At 49.3% G+C, this 21159-nt stretch overlaps 1 protein-coding gene across 1 annotated transcript; it reads right to left on the bottom strand.

Annotated features, from left to right (window-relative positions):
- Window positions 1-264: 264 nt before the first annotated feature.
- On the bottom strand, window positions 265-19854 carry MIDEAS (mitotic deacetylase associated SANT domain protein; the record flags this gene model as incomplete). Its single annotated transcript, XM_084241196.1, has 12 exons — window positions 18378-19854; window positions 16950-17249; window positions 10519-10864; window positions 8318-8384; window positions 7731-7873; window positions 7496-7599; window positions 6943-7018; window positions 6127-6215; window positions 4145-4294; window positions 2447-2659; window positions 774-970; window positions 265-448 (listed from the first exon to the last, which is right to left on the bottom strand). The coding sequence occupies exons 1-12, from the start codon at window positions 19833-19835 to the stop codon at window positions 265-267; spliced, it is 3327 nt and encodes a 1108-aa protein (XP_084097322.1). The 5' UTR covers window positions 19836-19854.
- Window positions 19855-21159: the final 1305 nt, after the last annotated feature.

Below are 21159 nucleotides of genomic sequence, written 5' to 3' on the forward strand. Positions count from 1 at the left end.
TGAGGACAACTTCCAACAGACTGAATGCAAAGAGAACTGGATCCTGCAGCCCTTAACACTGCTCCTGGGGCCTTTATAAATAAAAGAGCCTTTTATTTTATTGTCTTATTTGTTTCTCAGAGAAAAGTCCATGTGATCTCTCCTTGCTCCTTCTGGAGATTCCAGGGTGTTACAGGCGCTTGGCTGGCTGGTGCAGGAGGGGCCAGGAATCCTGGGAGAGGGTGCAGCCCTGGGCCTCCGGGCGGAGCCCTCCAGTCTTCAGAGTCAGCCCCTCTCGCCCAGGCTGCTCTCCTCCCGCAGGGCCGGCTGGTGGGGCGAGGTGGCGGCGGCAGTGGCTGCAGCAGCAGCAGCGGCCTCTTTCTCCTTCTGCCTTAAGGCTGCGGCCTTCTTCTCCTGTTCTGCATGGCTCTTCATGTGGGCGCTGCGGCTCTTCACCTTGGAAAACACCCTGCAGTGGGGCAGAAGCGGGCTCAAGTAAGATGTCTGCCCCACCCTCCAGGGACTGCCAGATTAGTGAGCGCCACCCGGCGCCCCTTCCAGACCCGGTCCCACCATGTGGCCCACAGCATCCTTTGACCAGAGGGTGCGGTGGCTGATTCGGTGCCATCACCCCTCCTTTAAAAGCTGCCAAGTGACGCCACTGCCCTAGAAACCCTCCGAGCCAGTCAGAAGACAAGGTAGAAAGCTCAGGCTACTTCCGTGAACCGGCGTCTGCCTCACCCCTATCTCAGCCCACCAGTTAGGGCCCCAGGGAGTCTGGCCTGTCATCTTACCTGCCACATTTTTTACAAGGAAAAGTGTTCTCCTGATTCTGGGTTTTGTTAAATGTCTCCGCTTTTTTCTTCTTCTCAGAAAAAGGTAGTGCCCGTCTTGACTTCCCTGCTCCCTCCCTTGGCTTCTCTGGGGCCTGGCCACCAGCAGACCCAGGGGCATTGGATTCGTGGCTTCGGAGGATGAGGATGTCATTGGCCTGGAGAGGATGAAACAAGGAGAGTTGTGAGGTAGGGAGAAGAGAGGATGCAAATTCAGTTATCTCAGGGAACAGAGGGCTCTTAGAAGCCACTCATCCTACCCAATTGTCCGCTGGGGTTCCTCAGCTTGAATCCTTCCATTAGTGACAAGCCACTCGCTGCCTCAGGCAGCCCATTCTGTCTCTGTACCCAAACTGTACTGTGCAGTAATTCAGTGGACAGCCTGGCTGCAACAGGATTTTTCCATGGGTCTAGCAGGAGATCTCGTGTCTCAATGATGGATATGTTGACATTTTCAGTCATTTAGACCATTCATGCCTTTAGTCAATAAATGACATTCAAGTTTGTGTGATGTGCCAAGTGCTGGGGATACAGAGGTGACAAGCGGGAGTCCCTGCACTCAGCTGTCTGGGGAAGGGACAAATCAGCAGGCAGCCAGCGTATGACAATATGAGCCACTGTGGGAAACACCACGCAGGTGCCAGAGCAAAGGACACTGGTAAAGATCTGGGAGGATGCTGCTCAGGGAGCGAGAACCATGGGCCTCGGGTTTGGGAAGCCCCAGACGGTTGTGTGTGCTGGGTGGGCCCTGGCAGGAAGGTGTTCGCAGAAGTCAGCAGAACTCGAGCGAGCGTGTATATAGAACACAACCTTTGGAGAAGGAGCGCAGCCAAGGTTCAGAAGGGAGCAACAGCTGTGCGTCTACAGTTAGTGGAGTTTTTCCTACAAGTGTTAAGTATACAACGCAAACACAAAGATTCCTGTAGTAGTTCCTATCAGACCCTCTTGGGGGAACTCTCCCTGACAAGGAATGGCTGCGGCCATTAAGTCTTGCTTCTTGGTCTGTCAAGAAGACAGAGCTCTGCAGTAGAAGTCAGAGAGCCTGGGATGTGAGCATAAGCACATCACTTAGCATCTCTGCCCCCTGTTTCCTCCATCTGCCTAATGGTGTTTAACACTTCATGGGGCTCTTTGGGGAATTATTGAGATAATGGACATGACAGCACTTTGCAGAGAAAATGTGTGAGGGGCCATTATTGGTTCCATGGTCTCAGCTCAGTTTCAGACACTATTGTCAGGGACAAAGTTCTTTTATGGAGACCCCTGACTGAGCTACAGATTACAGTGCTTTCCCAGTGTCCCACACACCTTCTGAGTTTTCACAAAGCCTTTTTCCTCCGAGGCTCTGACACAGAAGCAGTATAGTGTAAAAATTAATATACTCTGTGGTCATGCTGCCTACTAGCTATCTTATCTTGGGTCTCAATTTCCTCATCTATCAAATGAAAATAACAGTACTTATCACATAGGGCGATGATGATTAAATGAGTTGAGTTCGCAGCATAAAGTGCTCAGTGAATTTCGGGCTATTGTGATGATGACCGACATCATCAGCTCCTGCTCTGCCCCTCCTCCCACACCCCAGGCGCAGCGCCAGCCCTCCTCCTGGCCCTGGGTTTCCAGGTCACACTTACCGACTCATTGGCCTGTAGTGTCTGTGTGGCTTTGACAGCCGCTGCCCGCCGGCTTCGCTCTCGCCCCTCTTCCTGCTCCCCCTTCTCCTGGATCTCTGGTACCTCCTCCTCCCCCTCCTTCCTGGTCTCCTTTACTTCCCTCTTAGGCTCCAGTCTCTCTTCACTTGGGGACTCTCTTCTGGGAGGAGGCACCCTTGGGAACTTCTGAGAAGTCTATGGGGGATGAGAACGAGGGCAGTGAGCCTAGAGCTCAGTCCCGCTGCCACAGTGCACAGATCTGGCCCTGCTAGTTCTGCCTCGGGTTAGGGGGGCTCCTGAGGGCCATTAGAAGTCTCTGGTGCTGGCTCTGAACCCTCCCACAGCTCGCCAGACCGTGATGAAAGAGTTTAGAGCCCTGGGAGCCCTCAGGATGAGACCGAGCACTTGATATCAAGCCAGGGGCAAGGAAGGTATATGCTGGTCTCCTCGCAAAACACACACAGGTCACCTGGGTTGGACAGATCTCCTAGAGCACAGCCTCAGGCAGGGTGGTCTGGCAGAGCCAGGAGCAGCCTTTAGCTCTAATTCTAAACTATCTTTGTAATACTTTCTGAATCTCCACCCCCATGCCAGATGCAAAATGGTACCAAACTATTCCCTGTCTTAGAGCAGCACGTCACATACCACATATGGACTTAAAACCCCAAGATGATGTTAGGTGGATAGAGAGACACAGACTTAAATAACGTCCTCCTTTCAATTCTCTTCAATCCTGATTATGTCAAGAACAAAGTCTCCAGTTGGTGTTAATGTGTCTTATACTTCTCTAGACTTAAACAGAGGTTGGGACTGTTTCAGGGCCTGGGCAGGTAATAGGAGCTAGTTAGAATTGAATAACATTGTTTGACTTTCGTATTTTTACCAGTATCTTCTATCTAACAGTACTGGTTTTCTATTATGATTGTGATATAAAGCTTCCCTTTTGAGTAAAAAAGAAAAAGCTGATCTTAAGAAAAATATTAAAAGTACAAGTGGGGGCCTCCCCTGGTGGCACAGGCGGTTGAGCTCTGTGCTGTGAAGCTGTCCGCAGCCTCTGCAGTGCCGGTTCGATCCCGGCCGACCAGCGAGAGTCCCACATGGCGCAGCAGACCTCTCCTGTCTCGCCCACTGCTGTTCTCAGCAGTGTATTTCATCAGTCTGCCTGTTCTGTTCCCGGCTCTGTCTCTGGTGAATCTTCTCACCCTCCCGCACATTTGGCCTGTACCCCGGTTCTTGCATAAAATAAATAAATAAATCTTAAAAAAAAAAAAAGAACAAGTGGTAGGTGGACATGACAAAAATAGTAATGATGGCAGGTGGTAGGATGCAGATACAGCAGGCTTCATAAAGGCAATACAAGAAGGACTAAAGCTTGGAAAACAGTGCTAGCAGTCTGCTATGAGGAAGCAGTGAGTTGATCTGGTGCAAATACAGTGGGAAAATTCTCCATTATTCTGTATCAACACAAGATATTATTATTATTCTGACGAAAGATAGTATAGAAACTGGAACCCAGAGGCCCAGGGGCAGTGCCCAGGACATTAGTTCACTGGGGCTGTCAGGGACACTGCCTTCCTCTCTCTGCCCACTAGGAACACCTAGAGAATGTGGCCTCAGGCTCCCAGTCCTGGCCCAGACCCGGCCCAGGCCCTAAACAGCTGAGGATGGAAGGGGAGTTACCTTAATATCCACTTCAACCTCTTCCTGGGCCGACTTCTCATCACTTATATCCACGTCCCCGAAGGTTAGAGTCCCGTTGCGGCCAATTTTCACTTGCTTCTTGTAGGTGTAATAGAACTCCACGCACTGGGCCACGGTCTTGGTCTGTATCTGGTATGAAGCCAAAACGGAGGTCAGAGTTCCTGGGTGGGCTCACCTACCTGGGGCAACTCCAGACTTTCAAATCCCTGCATGTCCTCCTTTAATCTCAGGCTAAATATAAAACCCAGTGCATTCAGGAACTGAAAACATCTCTCCAACACCAGTTCTGCACAAACTTCTGATTAATTCAATTAACCAACGTTTAAGCATTGCCCTTTTTAAAAAGCTACAAAAGGACAACATGGAACCATTGGGGAGAACTGAATGCAGATTGCATACTGGAGAGTATTACTGCATCAGTTTAAATGTCTTGGGTGTGACAATGGTACTGTGGTTTGGAAGGAGAGCATCTTTGTTTTAAAGAAATATCTGAGTCATGGGTCATCATGTCTGTAACTTACTTTTAAAAATCAGAGAGACTAGTCTTTGTACTAGCTTACAAGTAGAGAAGGCAAGCGTGGCAAATCTAAGTGGGGGCATGTAGTGGGTGTTTGTACTATTTTTCCAGTTTTTCTGTAAGTTTGAAATTTTTCAAAATGAAAAGTTAGAGAAAAATTTGGGCACCATCCACATTCAAAGCCAGCCTAAACCTGGAACACAGACTCCATCAATTCAGGCAAACAAATTCATTGATCTCTAGGGAGCACTGATTGACATATGAGGACAGAGAGATGTCAAAGTATCCTATGTCAGGGAGGAACTCAAGGGGCACTACTAACGAGTCCTGGAAAATCTAAAGAGGAAGCAAGGGGCCCAGTCTTGCTCTTAACTCTGCACCAATGTCTCTGTATGTAAACAGTGAGTGAGGTGAGACTAAATGATTTTCAAAGTCCTCTCAAACACTGAAATCCTAGCCCTCCTGCTTCACGAATCCCTGCACAACCTATAATCCTAGGAGGAAAGCCCTTTCCCCTCAGAGGTCCATACAACTCGCTCTCTCCGTGACCTAGATTTTGTGAGACAGGACTGGAAAGATGCAAATCCTTGGATTAGCAAAGCACTCTGCTCTCCCAGAAGAACACAAAGAAGAAATATCTAGAAAAAGTAGGTTCAGACCTCTATTGGTTGGCTGAGCTACTCTAAGGAAACCACAAGTCTGACAGGAAGTGGGCAGAGGTACCCAGGTTGGTGGCATGGGTATGTGCTAGCTCTCAGTTTCCCTCACTCTAGGGTGACCCATCTCCTCCCACATTTTAATTGTGCCTTCAAAGTATTCCTGCTCCTTGGGGAATGACTCATCTCTACCTGCAGCCCTTCTCTTATTCTCCCTTAGACAAGTCTGAGGCCCACTCAAGTCTCCCTCTGGGTTACAACCCCAGAGCACAGTCACACTACCCTAGTGGGAGGTAAGGTGGCTTGGAATCAAGAAGGAAAGAAAGGCCTGATCTCTTTCCATTTTTTTGTTTGTTTAGAAAATTGTCTCTGGGCCTCCCTGGTGGCGCAAGGGGTTAAGCACTGCACCATGAAGCAATCTGAAGCCTCTGCAGCACAAGTTCGATCCCGGCTGGCCAGGAGCAACCCACATGGCACGGCAGGCCTCTCCTGATTCACCCGCTGCTCCCCTCAGCAGCGTATTTCAGTCAGTCTGTCTGTTCTATTCCCCACTCTGTCTCTGGTGGATCCTCTCACCCCTGGCATCTCTGGCCTGTACCCCAGCTCTTGTATGCATAAATAAATAAATCTTTTAAAAAAATAAAGAAACAAAGAAAATTGTCTCTGTTGACCACTTAATGGTATTGATCTAAGTGCTTTTTAAGAGGGTTTGGTAAGTGACTGCTGGGCCCCTACTAGCAGAGGGCCCCTGTTTTTGACTTGCCCCTTAAAACAGAGCCCCAGCTTACCAGCTTCTGCACCAGGAAGAAATCCTTTTTGTAGATGGCGATGCCCTTGTTAAACAGCTTCCTCTCAGACATCTTCCATTGGTCAGAGCCTGTGGGGCAAAGAGGGAGCCAGGGTAGAGAGCTGGATGGAGCCGTGTGCCCGGCAGGAGCAGTTCTGTCCAGCAGAGCAGCATGAGGTCATCCATCCACATTTCTGCAGTATCTAGAGTTGGCTCCACATCCCACTCCTGCCACTGACTAGCCATGTCACTTAACCTCTGACACTCTCCTCACTTGTGAAATGGAAACTATTAATAGGAGCCATCTCACCAGACGTGGCATGGAATAAATGAAATAAAGCATGTGGGAGCCCTTGGTGCCTGCCAGACACTGATGAGATGGACCATCCCACAGGGACCAATACCAGGCTGCTGTGCTGATGCACATGGTCGAAGTTCCTCTTAAAGCTCAATGCCCAGAATGGGACGTGGCACTCCAAGGATTGTCTAAGTTTAAGGCGCCTGATAACTTGGATTGCACTCCCTGGGTTCCTGCCCCTGGCATCTGTGTCCTATTTTTCATTTTTGTTTTGTTTTTAGCTGAATGGGTTCCCAACTGCCCATACTCTTCTCCCTTCCCCTTCAGGGTACAGGGAGTCCCTTAGAAGCTACCCCCATTTTGGTGTCAGCTCCCTCACTCTGGCTCTCAGCTTACCCACCCCTCACCTCCCCATCACTAACCCCAGTCAGGGGTGTGAATCAGCATCTAGCTGGGCCCCACTGAGGCTACAGACATCTTGAGGCTCCAGGCCCCATGCCCACCCCCAGCCAGGCCCACCTGTGTAGTGATAAGTTGCCAGTGGGTGGTTCTGGGGCCGAAGAGGCTTCTTCAGTAGCAGCTTACTTAGCGCTTCCTGAAAGGGAAGGGAAGGGAAAGTGAGGGCTCTGGCATAGGTCTCAGAGGCAGGTTGAACATTCTAGGCCCTGGGCACTTACTCCTGCCCCCAAACTGCTAGGGGACAAGCCATCTGGCAGGATGGTGAGATCGTGGAGGTGGGACTGCTCAGAAAATGGGCCACAGGCCTCATCGAGGGAACATAAGGCCCCCAAGGCAGGCTGTCATAGTCAGAGAAGGTCCTTAGCAACAATCGTGTGTGAGGATGGGGACTCACTGGCCCAGAATCAGGGAAGGGGGGGATGGGGGGACTCTGCAATAGACTCTGGAGTTTGGAAACAGGGTTCCATTGGGTCAAATCCCTACAAACCCCCAATTGGGCAGACCCTCCAGCTTGCTTCAAATCAGCAAGTCAGCGGCCTCACTCATGGCAGTAGATGTGAAATTATGACCGTTTCCAAAGGGCCCTTCCCTCCACTAGGGGGCGCTGTCTCACCAGGATGTCTCCCCTGGACTCATGTAGACAGTGCAGGGCCAGCTCCTGGTTGGTGCCAGCTCCTGGGAAAATGCTGGAGCAGGCAGCTGTCAGCAGGTCTTCCACTGGATTCACAAACAAACACAGGGAAAGAGGAGAGGAAGTCACTTTCAGAGCTCAGCTGGGTAGTAACTAGGCCTGACCTAGCCACTTACCACCTGCCCACCTTCAGTTGCTGGCTTATGTCCCTTCTCACCTTGCCTCTGCTTCTCCCGGCTGCTCTCCAGGTCCTCCCATGGCTGCCACACTAAGTCTGCCTTGTGGGGGTCTGCAGCTGCCAGGGCACGGTCCCTCATTGAGGGTATTTCGGCTTGGAACCTGGAGCCCACATTGATGCGTCTGCAGGGATGGAAAGTGCAGGGAGTGAGGCCTCACCTTGTGAAGATGGGGAACCTCACACTGTCCCCAGGGGTGGCAGATGTACTGGTAGTTGGCAGAGGCTGAGTGCAGCAAGGCCTCAGCTGGATGTATGGCATCTGGCGTCTGTGAACTGTGAAGACAGCCTGGCAAGTGATGCCTGGTAACTACCTTAGAAAGGCAAGGCACAGAGTTTGCAAAGGGGAAAAGCCCTAGGTTTACAGTGTGAGAATTTTCTGGATCACCCTGTGACTTCCACACAGAAGCAGGTAGGCTGACTGCAGAAGCCCCAAGAGGCCCACTCCAGCCTCTAAGGACAGGCCCATAGAAGCCTCCTCTTCTTTACAGGGCCTGGATGCACCCATCCTGCATGCACTGGACCCCACGGGGCCACCCCACACCACGGGCCAAACGGGCTGCACTTACGGCTCGATGCTCACTGGGGTGGCCTCTCCCATCACAGAGAGGACAGGTGGCGTGACTTCAGCACTATCTACGGGACAAAGAACAGGTTGGTAAATGGCACCTTCCTCCCGCCAGCAATCTCCCCTGCCAACCCTAAGTCGCTGTTCTGTCTGCACAAGAGCCACAGTGGTGATCAGAAGTTCATAGCTGGCAACCTGAGTCCTGGCTCTGCTGCCTGACAACTGTGACAACGAGCTGTGCCTTCACTGAGTACGTAGTGCCTTTTTTCCTGCCTGCTTAAAAGGGGCTATTTTACTGCTCCCCCCCCCCCCGCCCCGAGTCAATGCAGAGCCCAGCACTTTATAAATATTAGTTATTATTATACTACTACAGAGTACAAAGCTGTGTCCCTGCCCCAGAAGCTCCGACACTGCAGTTAACGCCACCATTAAACAACAACTGCTCTAGTAAAAAGGTTGAATACTTGTGGCATAATCATCTCCACTTCCTTGCTTCTCTGCTTCAGTTTCTCCACTGAGGATTCCCCTAAGCTAACCTTAACACCCCACAAGATCAAGATGTTCCTTTGCTCCAAATACAAAATTGTAGCTGACTTCCCTCTGCAACATGAAATAAAACCTGAACTTCTAAGGGCCTCCCAGGTGGTGCAGATGTCTGAGTGTTATCAAGCGATAGCCAGCTGCTGGGGCGTGAGTTCGATCCCAGCTAGGGAGCTGACCCACATGGCGCAGCAGACCTCTCCTATCTTGCCTGCTGCTCCCCTCAGCTGTGTATTTTGGTAACTCCGTCTGCTCTGCTCCCCATTCCGTCTCTGGTGAATACTCTTACCCACTGCACCTCTCGCCTATACCCCAGTTCTTGTATGCGTAAATAAATCCAATAAATCTTTAAACACAAAAACAGAAAAACCTGAACTCCTCAGCTTGGGGTTCAAGGCAGTGCCCCTTCCATCTATGCATTTACCACCCCTTTGCCGGACCCTTGATCCTACCAGGCTACCTTCTTGTGGCCCCACACTCCCCCTGCATAGTCCTACCTCCAGGCCTTTGCACGCCCATTTCCTCTGCGTATCCATGCCCTTCCCACCCTCAGCTTTAGCCCCACCCTCTCCAGAAAGAATTCCTCACCACCCCAGGCTATAAGTCTGTACGGCCAGTGTCTGCTTCACTCACTGGTTGCTGAGCACAATCTGCCCAGAACTTCTGTTTTTCTGTCCCCCAGGCTTTCGTGTCCCTGAGGCTCCCTCAGACCCTGTATTCTCTTTGGAAGACCACAGTGTCCCGTACATTACTAGCGCCTTTGCAGGACCCAGTTAAAGGCTTTACACCTAAGTGCTTGACAAATATTCATGGATGACACCTCTTCTTTGCTGTCTGTCTGGTCTCTACAGTGACTTCTTTGTGCATAACCCAGGCAATGAGGGAAGCTTTGAATCTTCCAATGGAAGTGGGAGGACAGGCTCCCAGTGGAGCATTTCTTGCCTAGGGACACTAGGGGGCACCAGAGAGCTGTACCATGGATGAGGTCAGGGTGAGAGGTTAATCTCCATGATGGAACTGCCTCATGCAGCTACCTCTGGTGTTTACAGCCACTCACTTCTCCCACCATTCTCAGATAGGATTATTCCATTTTTCAGAGAAAATAGATCCTTTTGTGGAGTGGGAAACATTTTTCAGCAGTCACCACCCAGGCCAATCAAAATGTCTGCTCTTGCCCAAAATGACTATTCAAGATCCAGGAGACCAGATCGGCTACATAACATTAACAGCAAATATGATGCACCAGACATGATAGTAAATGCTTATGTGTGTTAATGCATTAGTACCTCACCACAGCCCTATTAAGATTAACTATAAGAAAGTGCTATTTGTGGATCTAAAAATGGCTGAGTAATGGCAATTTAACAAACTACTATGAATAGTCTCATTTACGTACTGAAGAAACTGAGGCCTGAGGAGTTAAAACGACTTGCACGGGAGATGTAAATGGTGGAACTGGGATTCGAACCCAAGTAGTTGGGCTAACACCATTCCTCCCCACTTTCATGTTCCTGAACCAGGCCAACCTCTGAGGACAGAGAGCAGAGCTCCCTTTCCCAGTGTGTCCAGCCCGTTCCCCAGTAGCCTCACAGGCTGTCTCTTCCCTGCCCACTGGCTTCCCTCCCCACCTGTGCTGCCCTGATGGCCGCAGGGGTCACTCACTAGAACGGAGCAGGGTGCGATGAGCACTCTTTGGCGTGATGGGAGGAGGGGCTGGGATGCTGCTGGTTGACATGATGGCATTGAAATAGAGGCCGGAGCCTTCCCTCACGGGGCTGAGGATGGGGGGTGGTGTGTAGGGGGGCAGCTCAAAGCTCCGCTCTGAGGGGTGATCAGCCAGGCGGACGGGGGAACGAAGGTGGCTCTGGTACGGAGTGATGTTGGAATAGACAGGAGGGGCAATGAAAGTGCCCGCCTTGGTGGGGATGATCAGGGGCTCTGGCCGAGGCCGCTGCTTTGGCTTCCGCACTGCAGGTTCCCCCTCCAACTTGACATTCATGTCTTCAGCCTGAAGAAAACAGAACAAAGATGACTCAGCTTTCTTGTGCTGGGAAAACTGAAGTCTTGGCCACTGCCTGCCAAGACTCACCTCTGGAACTTAGTCTGCCCACTGTACCTACCCACCAAGGCAGGCCTGAAAAACAAGCAGGTCCATAAGCCTTTTTAATGCTTCTTTGAGGGCCGGGGTCATCACTGTTTCTGTCAAGGGCTAGATAGTAAATTTAGGCTTCACAGGCCACACATAGTCTCTGTTACATATTTTTCCGTTACCCTGCCCTTTACCCCTTAAAAAAAAAAAAAACTCTTTAAAAATGTGAAAAACAGGGCCTCCCTGGTGGCGCAGGCGGTTAAGTGCAGTCCGCAGCCTCTGCTGTGTGGGTTAGATCCCAGTCAGCCAGGGAGATACCTACAGGGAGTGGCAGACCTCTCCTGTCTCGCCCACTGCTCCCCTCAGCAGTGTATTTCAGTCAGTCTGCCTGTTCTGTTCCCCACTCTGTCTCTGGTGAATCCTCTCATCCCCCACACATCAGGCCTGAACCCTGGTTCTTGTATGTATAAATAAACCTTTAAAAAAAAGTAAAAAACATTCTTAGGTCTGGAATGGATTTGCCCACAAGTCAGCACCCAGTCCTGCAGAAAAGTATGTTATAGGGAGGGGAGTAAAGCCATGAGGAGCCTAGGCTCTGGCTCTATCTCCCTTACTTACCACTTAAAACTACTTAACCTCTCTGGCCACCCCATCATTTTTAAGATGGAAATAAGACGTGCCTACCTAAGGGGATAGCTGTGACTAAATGAACTAATGGAAAACACTGAGAAAAGTATCCAGTAGGTAGCAATTACTCAATAACTACTGGTTGCTATCACCATTTAAATTCTAGGCTCTGCAGTAAATAGGAGCCCCCTCTGGACAAGGGAAATTTTGTTCACAAAATGAGTAACAAGGACAGTCCTGTCCTTGCAGAGCTTCTGTTCTAATAGCATTAGTCCTACTAACAGAAGCTAGCCCATTCATCCTGTCAAAGATTAGCCTCCTGCTTTTTCATTCCTCCTGCTTGGTATGCCTTGTGGGTCTCCACATAGAAGAGAAAGCAGGCTGTAAGGGAATAGAGAGTTTTTTCCTGGCTCCATCTCTATCCCCTCAAAAGGGGATGGAATCCTAAGGGGTGAGCAATATCCAGATCGCTTCCCTGAATGCACAGCCCCCCAACAGGTGAGGGTACCCACACTGAATATGTGGGTCTGGGAACAGCAGGATATCTCCCCTCCCTGTTCCAGCTTCCACAGGCCTTCCACAGAAGGCCCTGACACCCTGTGAGACCTTGGCCATATTCTTTATCCATTTGTGCCTTTTTCGCTCTTCCATAGAATGGAAAGAAATAAAATTGTTCATTCTCCCTCCTTCAAAGGAACAGCTGTTCATTTTTCCTCCTTTAGGGGATTAATATAATTGTACAGAAAAAAAAAAATGTAGTGGAGTCAAAAGCTCCCAAACTTGCTAGACAACATGAACTCAACCAGCTATTGTGATTTGTAATTTCATAATAAGGGAAGTGGATTTAGATTATTCTGAAGAGTTGATAGTGTTTTTCATGTTGACATTTTAGGTGTGATAATAGTGTTGAGATTATGTGAAAAAAAAGAAAGTCCTCATGTATGATGTACTTCAGAGACAAGCCAACTTATTTATGGATTGAGTATGTGATGTTTGAGATTTGCTTCCCCAAAAATCCAGTGGTGGGAACAAGTGGAGATATAAATAAAAGGTTGGCTATATTTTGAGAGCCACTAAAGCTAGATGATGGCTAAATATTGGGGTTCTTATACTATTCCTATGCTTTTGGGCAAAACTGAAAATGTCTACAAAGAAAAAACCAACATATATAGAACTAAATAAACAACAAAATATAACTCCCACCCCCCACCCCCCAAAAAAGCCTGGTGTGAAAGTACTTGAGGGGCAGAGATTAAGATGATCAAAACCCCTGGATTAGCCCTGCCATTCCTTGGCTGTATGGCCTTAGGTAAATGTCTTGCCTTTTCAGGACCTGTTTCCTCCTCTTTGAAATGGGCATGTTGAGCTGTGTAGCTGCTCAGTCTCCTTCCTGCTCACTCTGCAGACAAGCTGCCCAGCCCTCCAGCCTCTACCAGAAACTTTCCCCTGATCAGAGAACAAGATCCCTGAGAGCAGAGACTGTCCTGCCCACAATGATCTTGGCCCTCCCCTTCTGTTACTCAGGGTCAGCAAGCGGCAGAGCTCACCAGCTGAGAATCAGAACATCCAGACTTAACATAAAAACCACATTTCTGAAGGTATCAGAGAGCAAATAAATTGGCCAAGAATTAAAGAGCCAAGATCCAGGAATAGAAAGAAAGTCCAAGTGGTAAACCCAGCATTTGGAGGTGTGTTTTCCCTAGAGGTGGATGCTGAAGAGGCATCTATGAGACTGAAAAACTGAGTAGCATTTTTTAATAAATTCAAAGGGTCAACAGAATAAAAATCGGATTTAGGCCTTGTCAAGGGAGCAGAGCTTGGAAAACTCTCAGGCTTTAGATTAGGAATGCACAGTACTGCATCTTCAGAATAAAGCTGAATCAGAAATATGACTAGTTTTTGGGCCTCCCCGGTGGCGCAGGCGGTTGAGTAAAGCACTGTGAAGCTGTCTGCAACCTCTGCAGTGCGGATTCGATCCCAGCTGGCCAGTGAGAATCCCACATGGCAAAGCAGACCTCTCCTGTCTCGCCCACTGCTCCCCTCAGCAGTGTATTTCGTCAGTCTGCCTGTTCTGTTCCCCACTCTGTCTCTGGTGAATCCTCTCACCCTCCACTGCATCTGGCCTGTACCCCGGTTCTTATATAAAAATAAATAAATCTTTAAAAAAAAAAAGAAAAAAAAGATATATGACTAGTTTTTATATAGATGAATGCCCAGCTTCAAATCATCTCATTTCAATCTGATTAAAACAATTTGGGATTGTTAGTGCTCTTTGCTACCTGTCAGATGCAAAGATAAATCCTCTCTGGAAGAAGAGAAGATTATCCAGTCTTTAATGACTGCAATAATTTCTCATGTATAATGTTTGGCATTCAATAAAAAAATTCAGATATACCAGAATGCAAGATATAATTTTAAAACAAGAAATACAAGATAATAGAAACAGACCCAAGGAGATCCCATTAATGGAGTTAAATTATACAATAAAATAAAAGACATCATCTAAACTCTTCTCATCAAGAACTAGAAACTCTAAAAATGAGCCAAATGGAAACTTGGAATTGAAAAACAAAATAAATAAAAATAACAAGTCAGTGAACAGGTCTAACAAACTATTACACACAATAAAAGAGAGACAGTAAAATGAAAGATCAGATTGAAAAAAGGGGAAAATACAGAAAAACACGACAGACAAAATAAGGGCTACATGGTAAAAAGCACTAACAAATTTGTAACTGGAGCCATAGTCGAAGAGACAGAAAGTGGGCAGAAGAAATATTCAAGGGACCTCCCTCATGGTGCAGGGGTTGAGACGCAGCTTATGAAGCAATCCGCAGCTTCTGCAGCACAAGTTCGATTCCTGGCCGGCCAGGGAGCAACCCACATGGCATAGCGGACCTCTCCTGACTGGCCCACTGCTCCCCTCAGCAGTGCACTTCGGTCGGTCTGCCTGTTCTGTTCCCTACTCTGTCTCTGGTGAATCTTTCTACCCCCCACATCTCTGGCCTGTACTCCAGCTTTTGTATGCATAAATAAATCAATCTTTAAAAAAAAAAACCAAAAACAAGAAATATTCAAGAAGTACTATAAACTCCAAAGTGGATAAATATTAATAAAACCATTGTTAGGTATAACAGCAAAATTATTGAAAGCCAGTTACACTGCCTCCTCCCCCCCATCATCTCCCCATCTTAAAGCAATAAGTAAAAAGACACCTACATTCAAAGTAGCAAAAGTGTGGCTTATACAGTGTTTACTCAAAGCTATAATTATAAAGGAAGCTTGAAAATAATGGAATGATAGCTTTAGAAAATAATTATTAACACAGTATTCTGTGCCCAGCAAAGTAATCCTTCAAAAATGAAGATGAAATAAAATCAATTTCAGACAATCAAAGATGAATAAAATTCATCACTAATTCTTCACACTAAGGGAAACATAAATACTCTTCAAGCAACATATTGAGTATAAGTGATCTGAGATGGAAGCTCGGAGATATGAGAAGAAATAGAAAGCAACAAAAATGCTAAGTATTGAGTAAATCTAAAACAAACAACTGAACAGTAATGTTACAATGTCCTATTGGTGTTAAAATACAGACAATAAATATGCATGTTAATAAATTCTAGGAAACTGGAGTTAGGGATTGGTAGGAAATGGAGTTAAAGAAATGCGCATTATTCAGGAAAGATAAAGTACTAATCTATATTAGATTTCCATAGCCAAGAATGCATGTTTTAATCTCTAGTATTCTCAACCAGAAAATTAAGCCTTCATGCCACAAGGAATTCACTGTATATATTGGGTTGGCTTCACTCTGATACATCTTGAATGATATTAGCTAGGTACCATCCTCCGGAGAACTGAGAAAATCGTCACTCAAATCTTTCTGTAGGAGTTAGTTCTAGCATAGAAATTTAGGTTGGTGGGTCTCCCCTGGTGGCACAGCAGTTGAGCGCTGGGCTCCGAAGCTGCCTGCAGCCTCTGCAGCGCCGGTTTGATCCCCGGCTACCAGGCGAGGGTCCCACATGGCGTGCAGACCTCTCCTGCTGCCCGCTGCTCCCCTCAGCAGTGTATTTCAGTCTGTCTGCCTGTTCTGTTCCCCGCTCTGTCTCTGGTGAATTCTCTCACCCTCCCGCGCTTCTGAATGTACCCAGTGCTTATATAAATAAATAGTCAAAAAAAAGAAAAGAAAAAAAAAAAGAAAGAAAAAAAAAACTTCTTAAAAAAAAGAAATTCAGATTGGGGGAAAAAAAAGGCTGGCAGGGTAATCACTAGAAGAGTAATAATTATATAACTAATAAATTAATAACGACAGAGGGAAAATGGAATAACAAACCTAATCAATCCAAAGGAGAAAGACAAGGAAAGGCACATAGAAAAGGCAGGACGGGATAAACAGCAAACAGCAGATGGCAGCGTTAACCCATGTATATCAGTGATTACATTAAATGTAAACTATCAATGCTCTAATTAAAAGTCAAAGGTTGTTAGACCGGATAATAACAAACCCCAATTATATGCCACCTGAAAGATACACTTTAAAGTAGAAGGAGAAAGAAAAGCTGAAAGTCAAAAAGTGAAAAAAGATGTAACTCTCTGCCTACCAAGACCCAAGCACTAACCAAAGAAATCTAAATAGTTGACAAAATAGACTCTAAAAGGTAAAAAGATTACTAAAGATAAAAAGAAATATTTTATAAAATATCTAATCCAGTTCTAAATGAACATGCAACTAAAAACACTGCATCAAAAAGTACAAAAACAGGGCCTCAGTGGTGGTGCAGGGGTTAAAGCCACTGCAGCACCTCCCCAGCCAGGGAGGTGACACATGGCGCAGCAGACCTCTCCTGCCTTGCCTGCTGCTCCCCTCAGCAGTGTATTTCAGTCAGTCTGCCTGTTCTGCTCCCCACTCTGTCTCTCGTGAATCCTCTCACCCCCTGCATCCCTGGCCCGTACCCTACTTCTTGTATGCATAAATGAATTTTAAAAAAAATGTACAAAAACAAATAGGGACAACCCAAAGAGTAGACAAAACCTTCATCTTAATGGGAGACTTCAATACATATGTTTCTGTTGACAAAACGTTCACCTCTACATCCCAGTGCCTCACCCATATTAGGCTCAACCAAAACTTTCAGAGCTGGAACGAAAGGATTCACACATCCCAGATTTCCCAGACAGCCCCAATTTCAAGTTTAAAACTGATTCATTGTTCCCTGTAACTTTGTTGTGAAGTTTGGTTTGGAAGATGCAGTGTCCCCTTGGAACGCTTACATCCCTCCTACACTGCCACATTCTCATTTTCCTCATAGGGTGGGAGGGCCCCCAAAAGCACTCAGGTAGGGGAGGTACTTGGAGGGGGAGCCTCTCATACCTGAGCTGGGGCATCAGTCCCGGGGATACGAGTGGACCGCCTGCGGGTGACAATGACCGACGGCTTATGCTCAGTGGGGTTCTGTTCGGGACCCTTCCCGTCCTCGTCAACACCTCCAGCTCGGGCTGCCTCAGTTGGGTCCGCAGTCCGCACAGGCACAGACACTGGGATGATGAGGGGCACCATCCCGCTGTCCTCTCGTGCTCGCTTGGCAGCTAAAGGAGGCTCAGAAAACTCCACCCCGCACTTGGTAGTTGAGGCCAATACACTTTTCCGCTTCTCCTCAGAGCCATTGGCATCCTGGAGAAAGGGAGGGAGGGGGAATGGATTGAGGTTTAGAAGTAAGCCCTGATTTGCTGGTCCAGGACCCCTAGTCCCATTTGATTCAGGGACTCAAGACCCACAATGGCTCCCCGTGGTCTCTGACAATCTGGCCTTTCCCTGATCTCCTCTTCTCCCACCACATTCCCCAAAACTCTTCATAAACTCCCTTCTGCCAGGTCTCTCATCCTGGCCTGGAACAAGGGTCCCCATGGCCATCTCAGGTCACAGTGGCTCACACAGATGTGTTTTCTCTGGCCTGTACAGTGAATGGCACATAAAATGCTATCTAAATATTCAAAATGTATCTGCAAAAGAAAATAAGCAAAGAACCTGGGGCAAGATAAGGGTGATATCTGCATCCATTTCCCCACTGGCAAATGGGTGGAGAGAAGTCAGGCTGTCCTGAAGCACAGCGCAAATTTTGCAGCTTGGTCCTACAGATACAGGGGTTCATACTTCTAGTGAAGAGGCAAGCACTGGTTTTAGACTCAGATACTATCTGAGCTTTGTAACCTTGGGAAATCCCACTTGGGTCTCAGCCTCTTTAGCAATAAAAATGGGAATAAAGGACAGCACCCCTCTATACTTGTGTAGAAGAAACCCCAAGTACCACATAGGTACCCAAATTCTGTTCATTATTCTTTCCCATCATTTTTGTCTTGCCTTTGACATCAACTTTATTGGCAGTATAATTTACATACAACAGAATGCACCTGTTTTAATTATAGTTGCATGCATTTTGACAAGTATAATCACCTGTGTAAGCGTGCCACCTTTTTGTCTTTAGCATACTGCATCTGGAAATGGTTCCCCCTACTCCCAATTCTTCAAGTTCCAAAGGCAGAAATCAACCTACACTGCTGCACTTTCCTGTGTGCTGCACTTTCCTGCCCATATCCTGTGTGTACAAACCCCATCTTCCCTTCAGCTTGGATGCATTCTTTGCATGAAAGGAATTCAGAACTCCTTGAAAATTGCGAGTTTGTCCACTTCTTTCAATGAACTGAGAAAACTGCCCCTGTGGGGCCTGTAATCACTCGCCCTCCCTTGGCTCTCTGCCCTCTGCAGGCTCTCTGCCCTCAGCTCCCATCCTGTGCCACTCACCTTTGCATTCTGCAGTGAGGCCAGCTCCACTGCCTTCTGGGCCAGGGTCAGCAAATTGGCCTCCTGGGACACTCGACGCCTCCGTCGTGTACTCTGGATCACCCCACCACGTAGCACCTGCCCGCAGTCCCCTGTGCCCACTGCCCGCATGGCTTCTTCACTGCCCATGGGAGCAGCCACCTGCTCTCGACCATTGGGTGCCAGTCTCTCCCCATCGGACAGCAATTGTGCCTCCCTCAGCTCCATTGGGAATCCCAGAGTCTCAGCATGCGGCTGCCCCAGGGTGCCGGGTGGTGGCTGCTGCGGGGGCCAGTGATGTAGGAACAGGTTGCTGGTGGGCTCCTGCCCAGACTGGGTGCCAGCCCCATCCAGAGTGGTGGGCGGCAGGACGCCCTCCTTCGAGAGGCGGCGAGAGCGGCGGGGAAAGGGGATCTGGACCTGAGGTAGCACAGGCTGTGTGGCTGACTCCTGCAGGAGGGCCTTGCGCAGTTCTGGGTTCATGTCAGGGTTGGGGGGGAAAGGATAGGGTGCCATGCTGTGATGAGTCAGGTGAGGTTGCCCCAGTGGCCCAGCTGGCTGCAGAGCAAACTCCGGGGCCTGCTGCGAGGGTGGCTGCTGCATAGGGTAGAAGTTCTCAAAGAGCTGCATCTGGGGCAGGGCTGCCTGCTGCTGCTGCTGCTGCTGCTGCTGCTTCTGTGGTGCAAAGCCGGCAACGGGGTTGGCAGGCGGTGGCCCCTGCCGGAAGACCTGCCGGTTCATTTGATGGCCAAATGCCAGCTGAAAGGGTTGAAGGGGTAAGGTCTGGTTGGGGGGCTTCTTGGCCACGTGGAAAGAGTTCAGGGGCGCCTGGGCCTGCCCGACATCCAACTGCAGCTTCTGTGGCATTATTGGGTGCACTGCGTTTCCATAGCGGTCCAGCTGCGGCCCCCCTCCTTTCTCCCGTTTCAGGGTCTCAGGATGGTTATAGTAGGAAGAGACCCCCATGCCAGGGTGAGGGCTCCCCTTGGGTCCACTGTAAAGGGGCAGGCCATGGCGGTTCCATGTAGAGTGGGGCGGAGGCTGGCCTGGCTGTTGCTGCCAACCACTGTCACTCATGCCCCCTGCCCCTCCACGCTCTGGACCCCGCCCTGGAGCCATCACAGAGTTAGGCCACTTGACAGAGCCTACCTGCTGGGACAGCATGGCCGCCGTGGTCCGCTCAGACCCATACACTACAGTGTTCAGCAGGGCCAGGCTGTTGGGAGGGGGCAGTTCCACAGGCTGGGAAGCAGAGGTGGCCCCTGCTGGACCCTCGTGCCCAAAGTAAGAATCCTCTTTCACTCTAGTGGACTGTGGAGGGGCCGGCGGCTGTGGTGGGGCCTGTAGGGGTGGGGGCTGCTCCTTGGGAGTTGGATCCTGGTCCCCAAAGTGGCAACGCTTCCTCTTAGTCTGAGCCTTGGGCTGGGCCTGGAGGTTCATGGTGTGGCCAACAGGGCCCTGGCAGTGAGACCTAAGTCACTAGTTGCCCATCCCCTGGGGGGAAGGTCCTGCTGGAACCGGCTGAATCCAATAGTCAGTGGGAATGGAGGCAAATGCTGGACAGTGCCGTCAAGCAGAGGAAGACAGAACGGCTGGTTCTTCCTTCCTTCTTCTTGGTGGAGAGGCTCTTGGGCTCACCTACTCTTCCTGCTTCATGATGCTTCAGGACCCATCAGCCTGCAGACAGAAGAGTGACAGTGTCAGTCTCAGTCACCCAGGATACTCCAGAAGTCAGCACAAGAGTGAGGGGGGACCTCTCGGGCCCTCCAGTGCCACTGCCTCACAGGGACAAGCCCTAGGTCACACAGAGCATCACAGGTGAGGCAGAAGCCAGGACCCTGGGCAGCCTACTGGGGCTCCAGGACTCTCCTCTTGTTCCGTCTCCTCACCTGCCTACTTAGGCTCTGAGACTGCTGCACTGGATTGTGTGATTTGTGCCCTGCACAAAGGGACCCACCAAGGGGCAAGTGGCACAGAGATCCAGTCAGAATCCATGTGATCAAGCTGGAGAGAGATTGGCAAATGCCATGTTGGGCTCCCTCCTTCTCTTTGGTCAGGCCTCAGCCAGGTCTGGTTCGCTCACATCTGTCCACACAGTAGCCTCTCTATCAGATGCAAAAGGAGCTTTATCCAGCCAATGCGCCTTCTGATGCCCTAAGCACCCCTCAGACACAGGAAGTGGAGTGATCAAGGGTCACTCCCACTATGCAACCCCAGAGTCAGGAGCCCCACCGAATTGCCTGCAGAGTTTGGGGGCCCAGGTTTAGGCTCCAGTCCTTTGCAAAGACAAGTAGGTGAGGGGCCTCCCCGGTGGCGCAGCGGTTGAGCGCTGGGTTGCGAAGCTGCCCGCGGCCTCTGCGGCACCGGTTCGATCCCCGGCTGCTCCCCGGCCACCGGAGGAGGGTCCCACATGGCGCGCAGACCTCTCCTGCCGCCCTCTGCTCCCCTCAGCAGTGTACTTCGGTCCTTCTGCCTGCTCTGCTCCCCGCTCTGGCTCTGGTGAATTCTCTCGCCCTCCCGTGCTTCTGACTGTACCCAGTGCTTGTATAAATAAATAAAAATACATTTAAAAAAAAAATTTAAAAAAAAAAAAAAAAAAAAAAAAAAAAGACAAGTAGGTGAGGCCCCAGAAGGGTGGGTGCAGTGCTAGCCCCACCCCTGGGAGGAGCTGCTGGGTGAGGCTGCAGCTGCCAGAGTCTTCTCCAAATCAGCACAGAACCTGTTTGGCAGCCCTGGCGGGCTAGAGGCAGGATCCTGCCTGGTT

The sequence above is a fragment of the Talpa europaea genome, assembly GCF_964194135.1.
Source record: "Talpa europaea genome assembly, chromosome: 8".
Taxonomy (NCBI): Eukaryota; Metazoa; Chordata; class Mammalia; order Eulipotyphla; family Talpidae; genus Talpa; species Talpa europaea.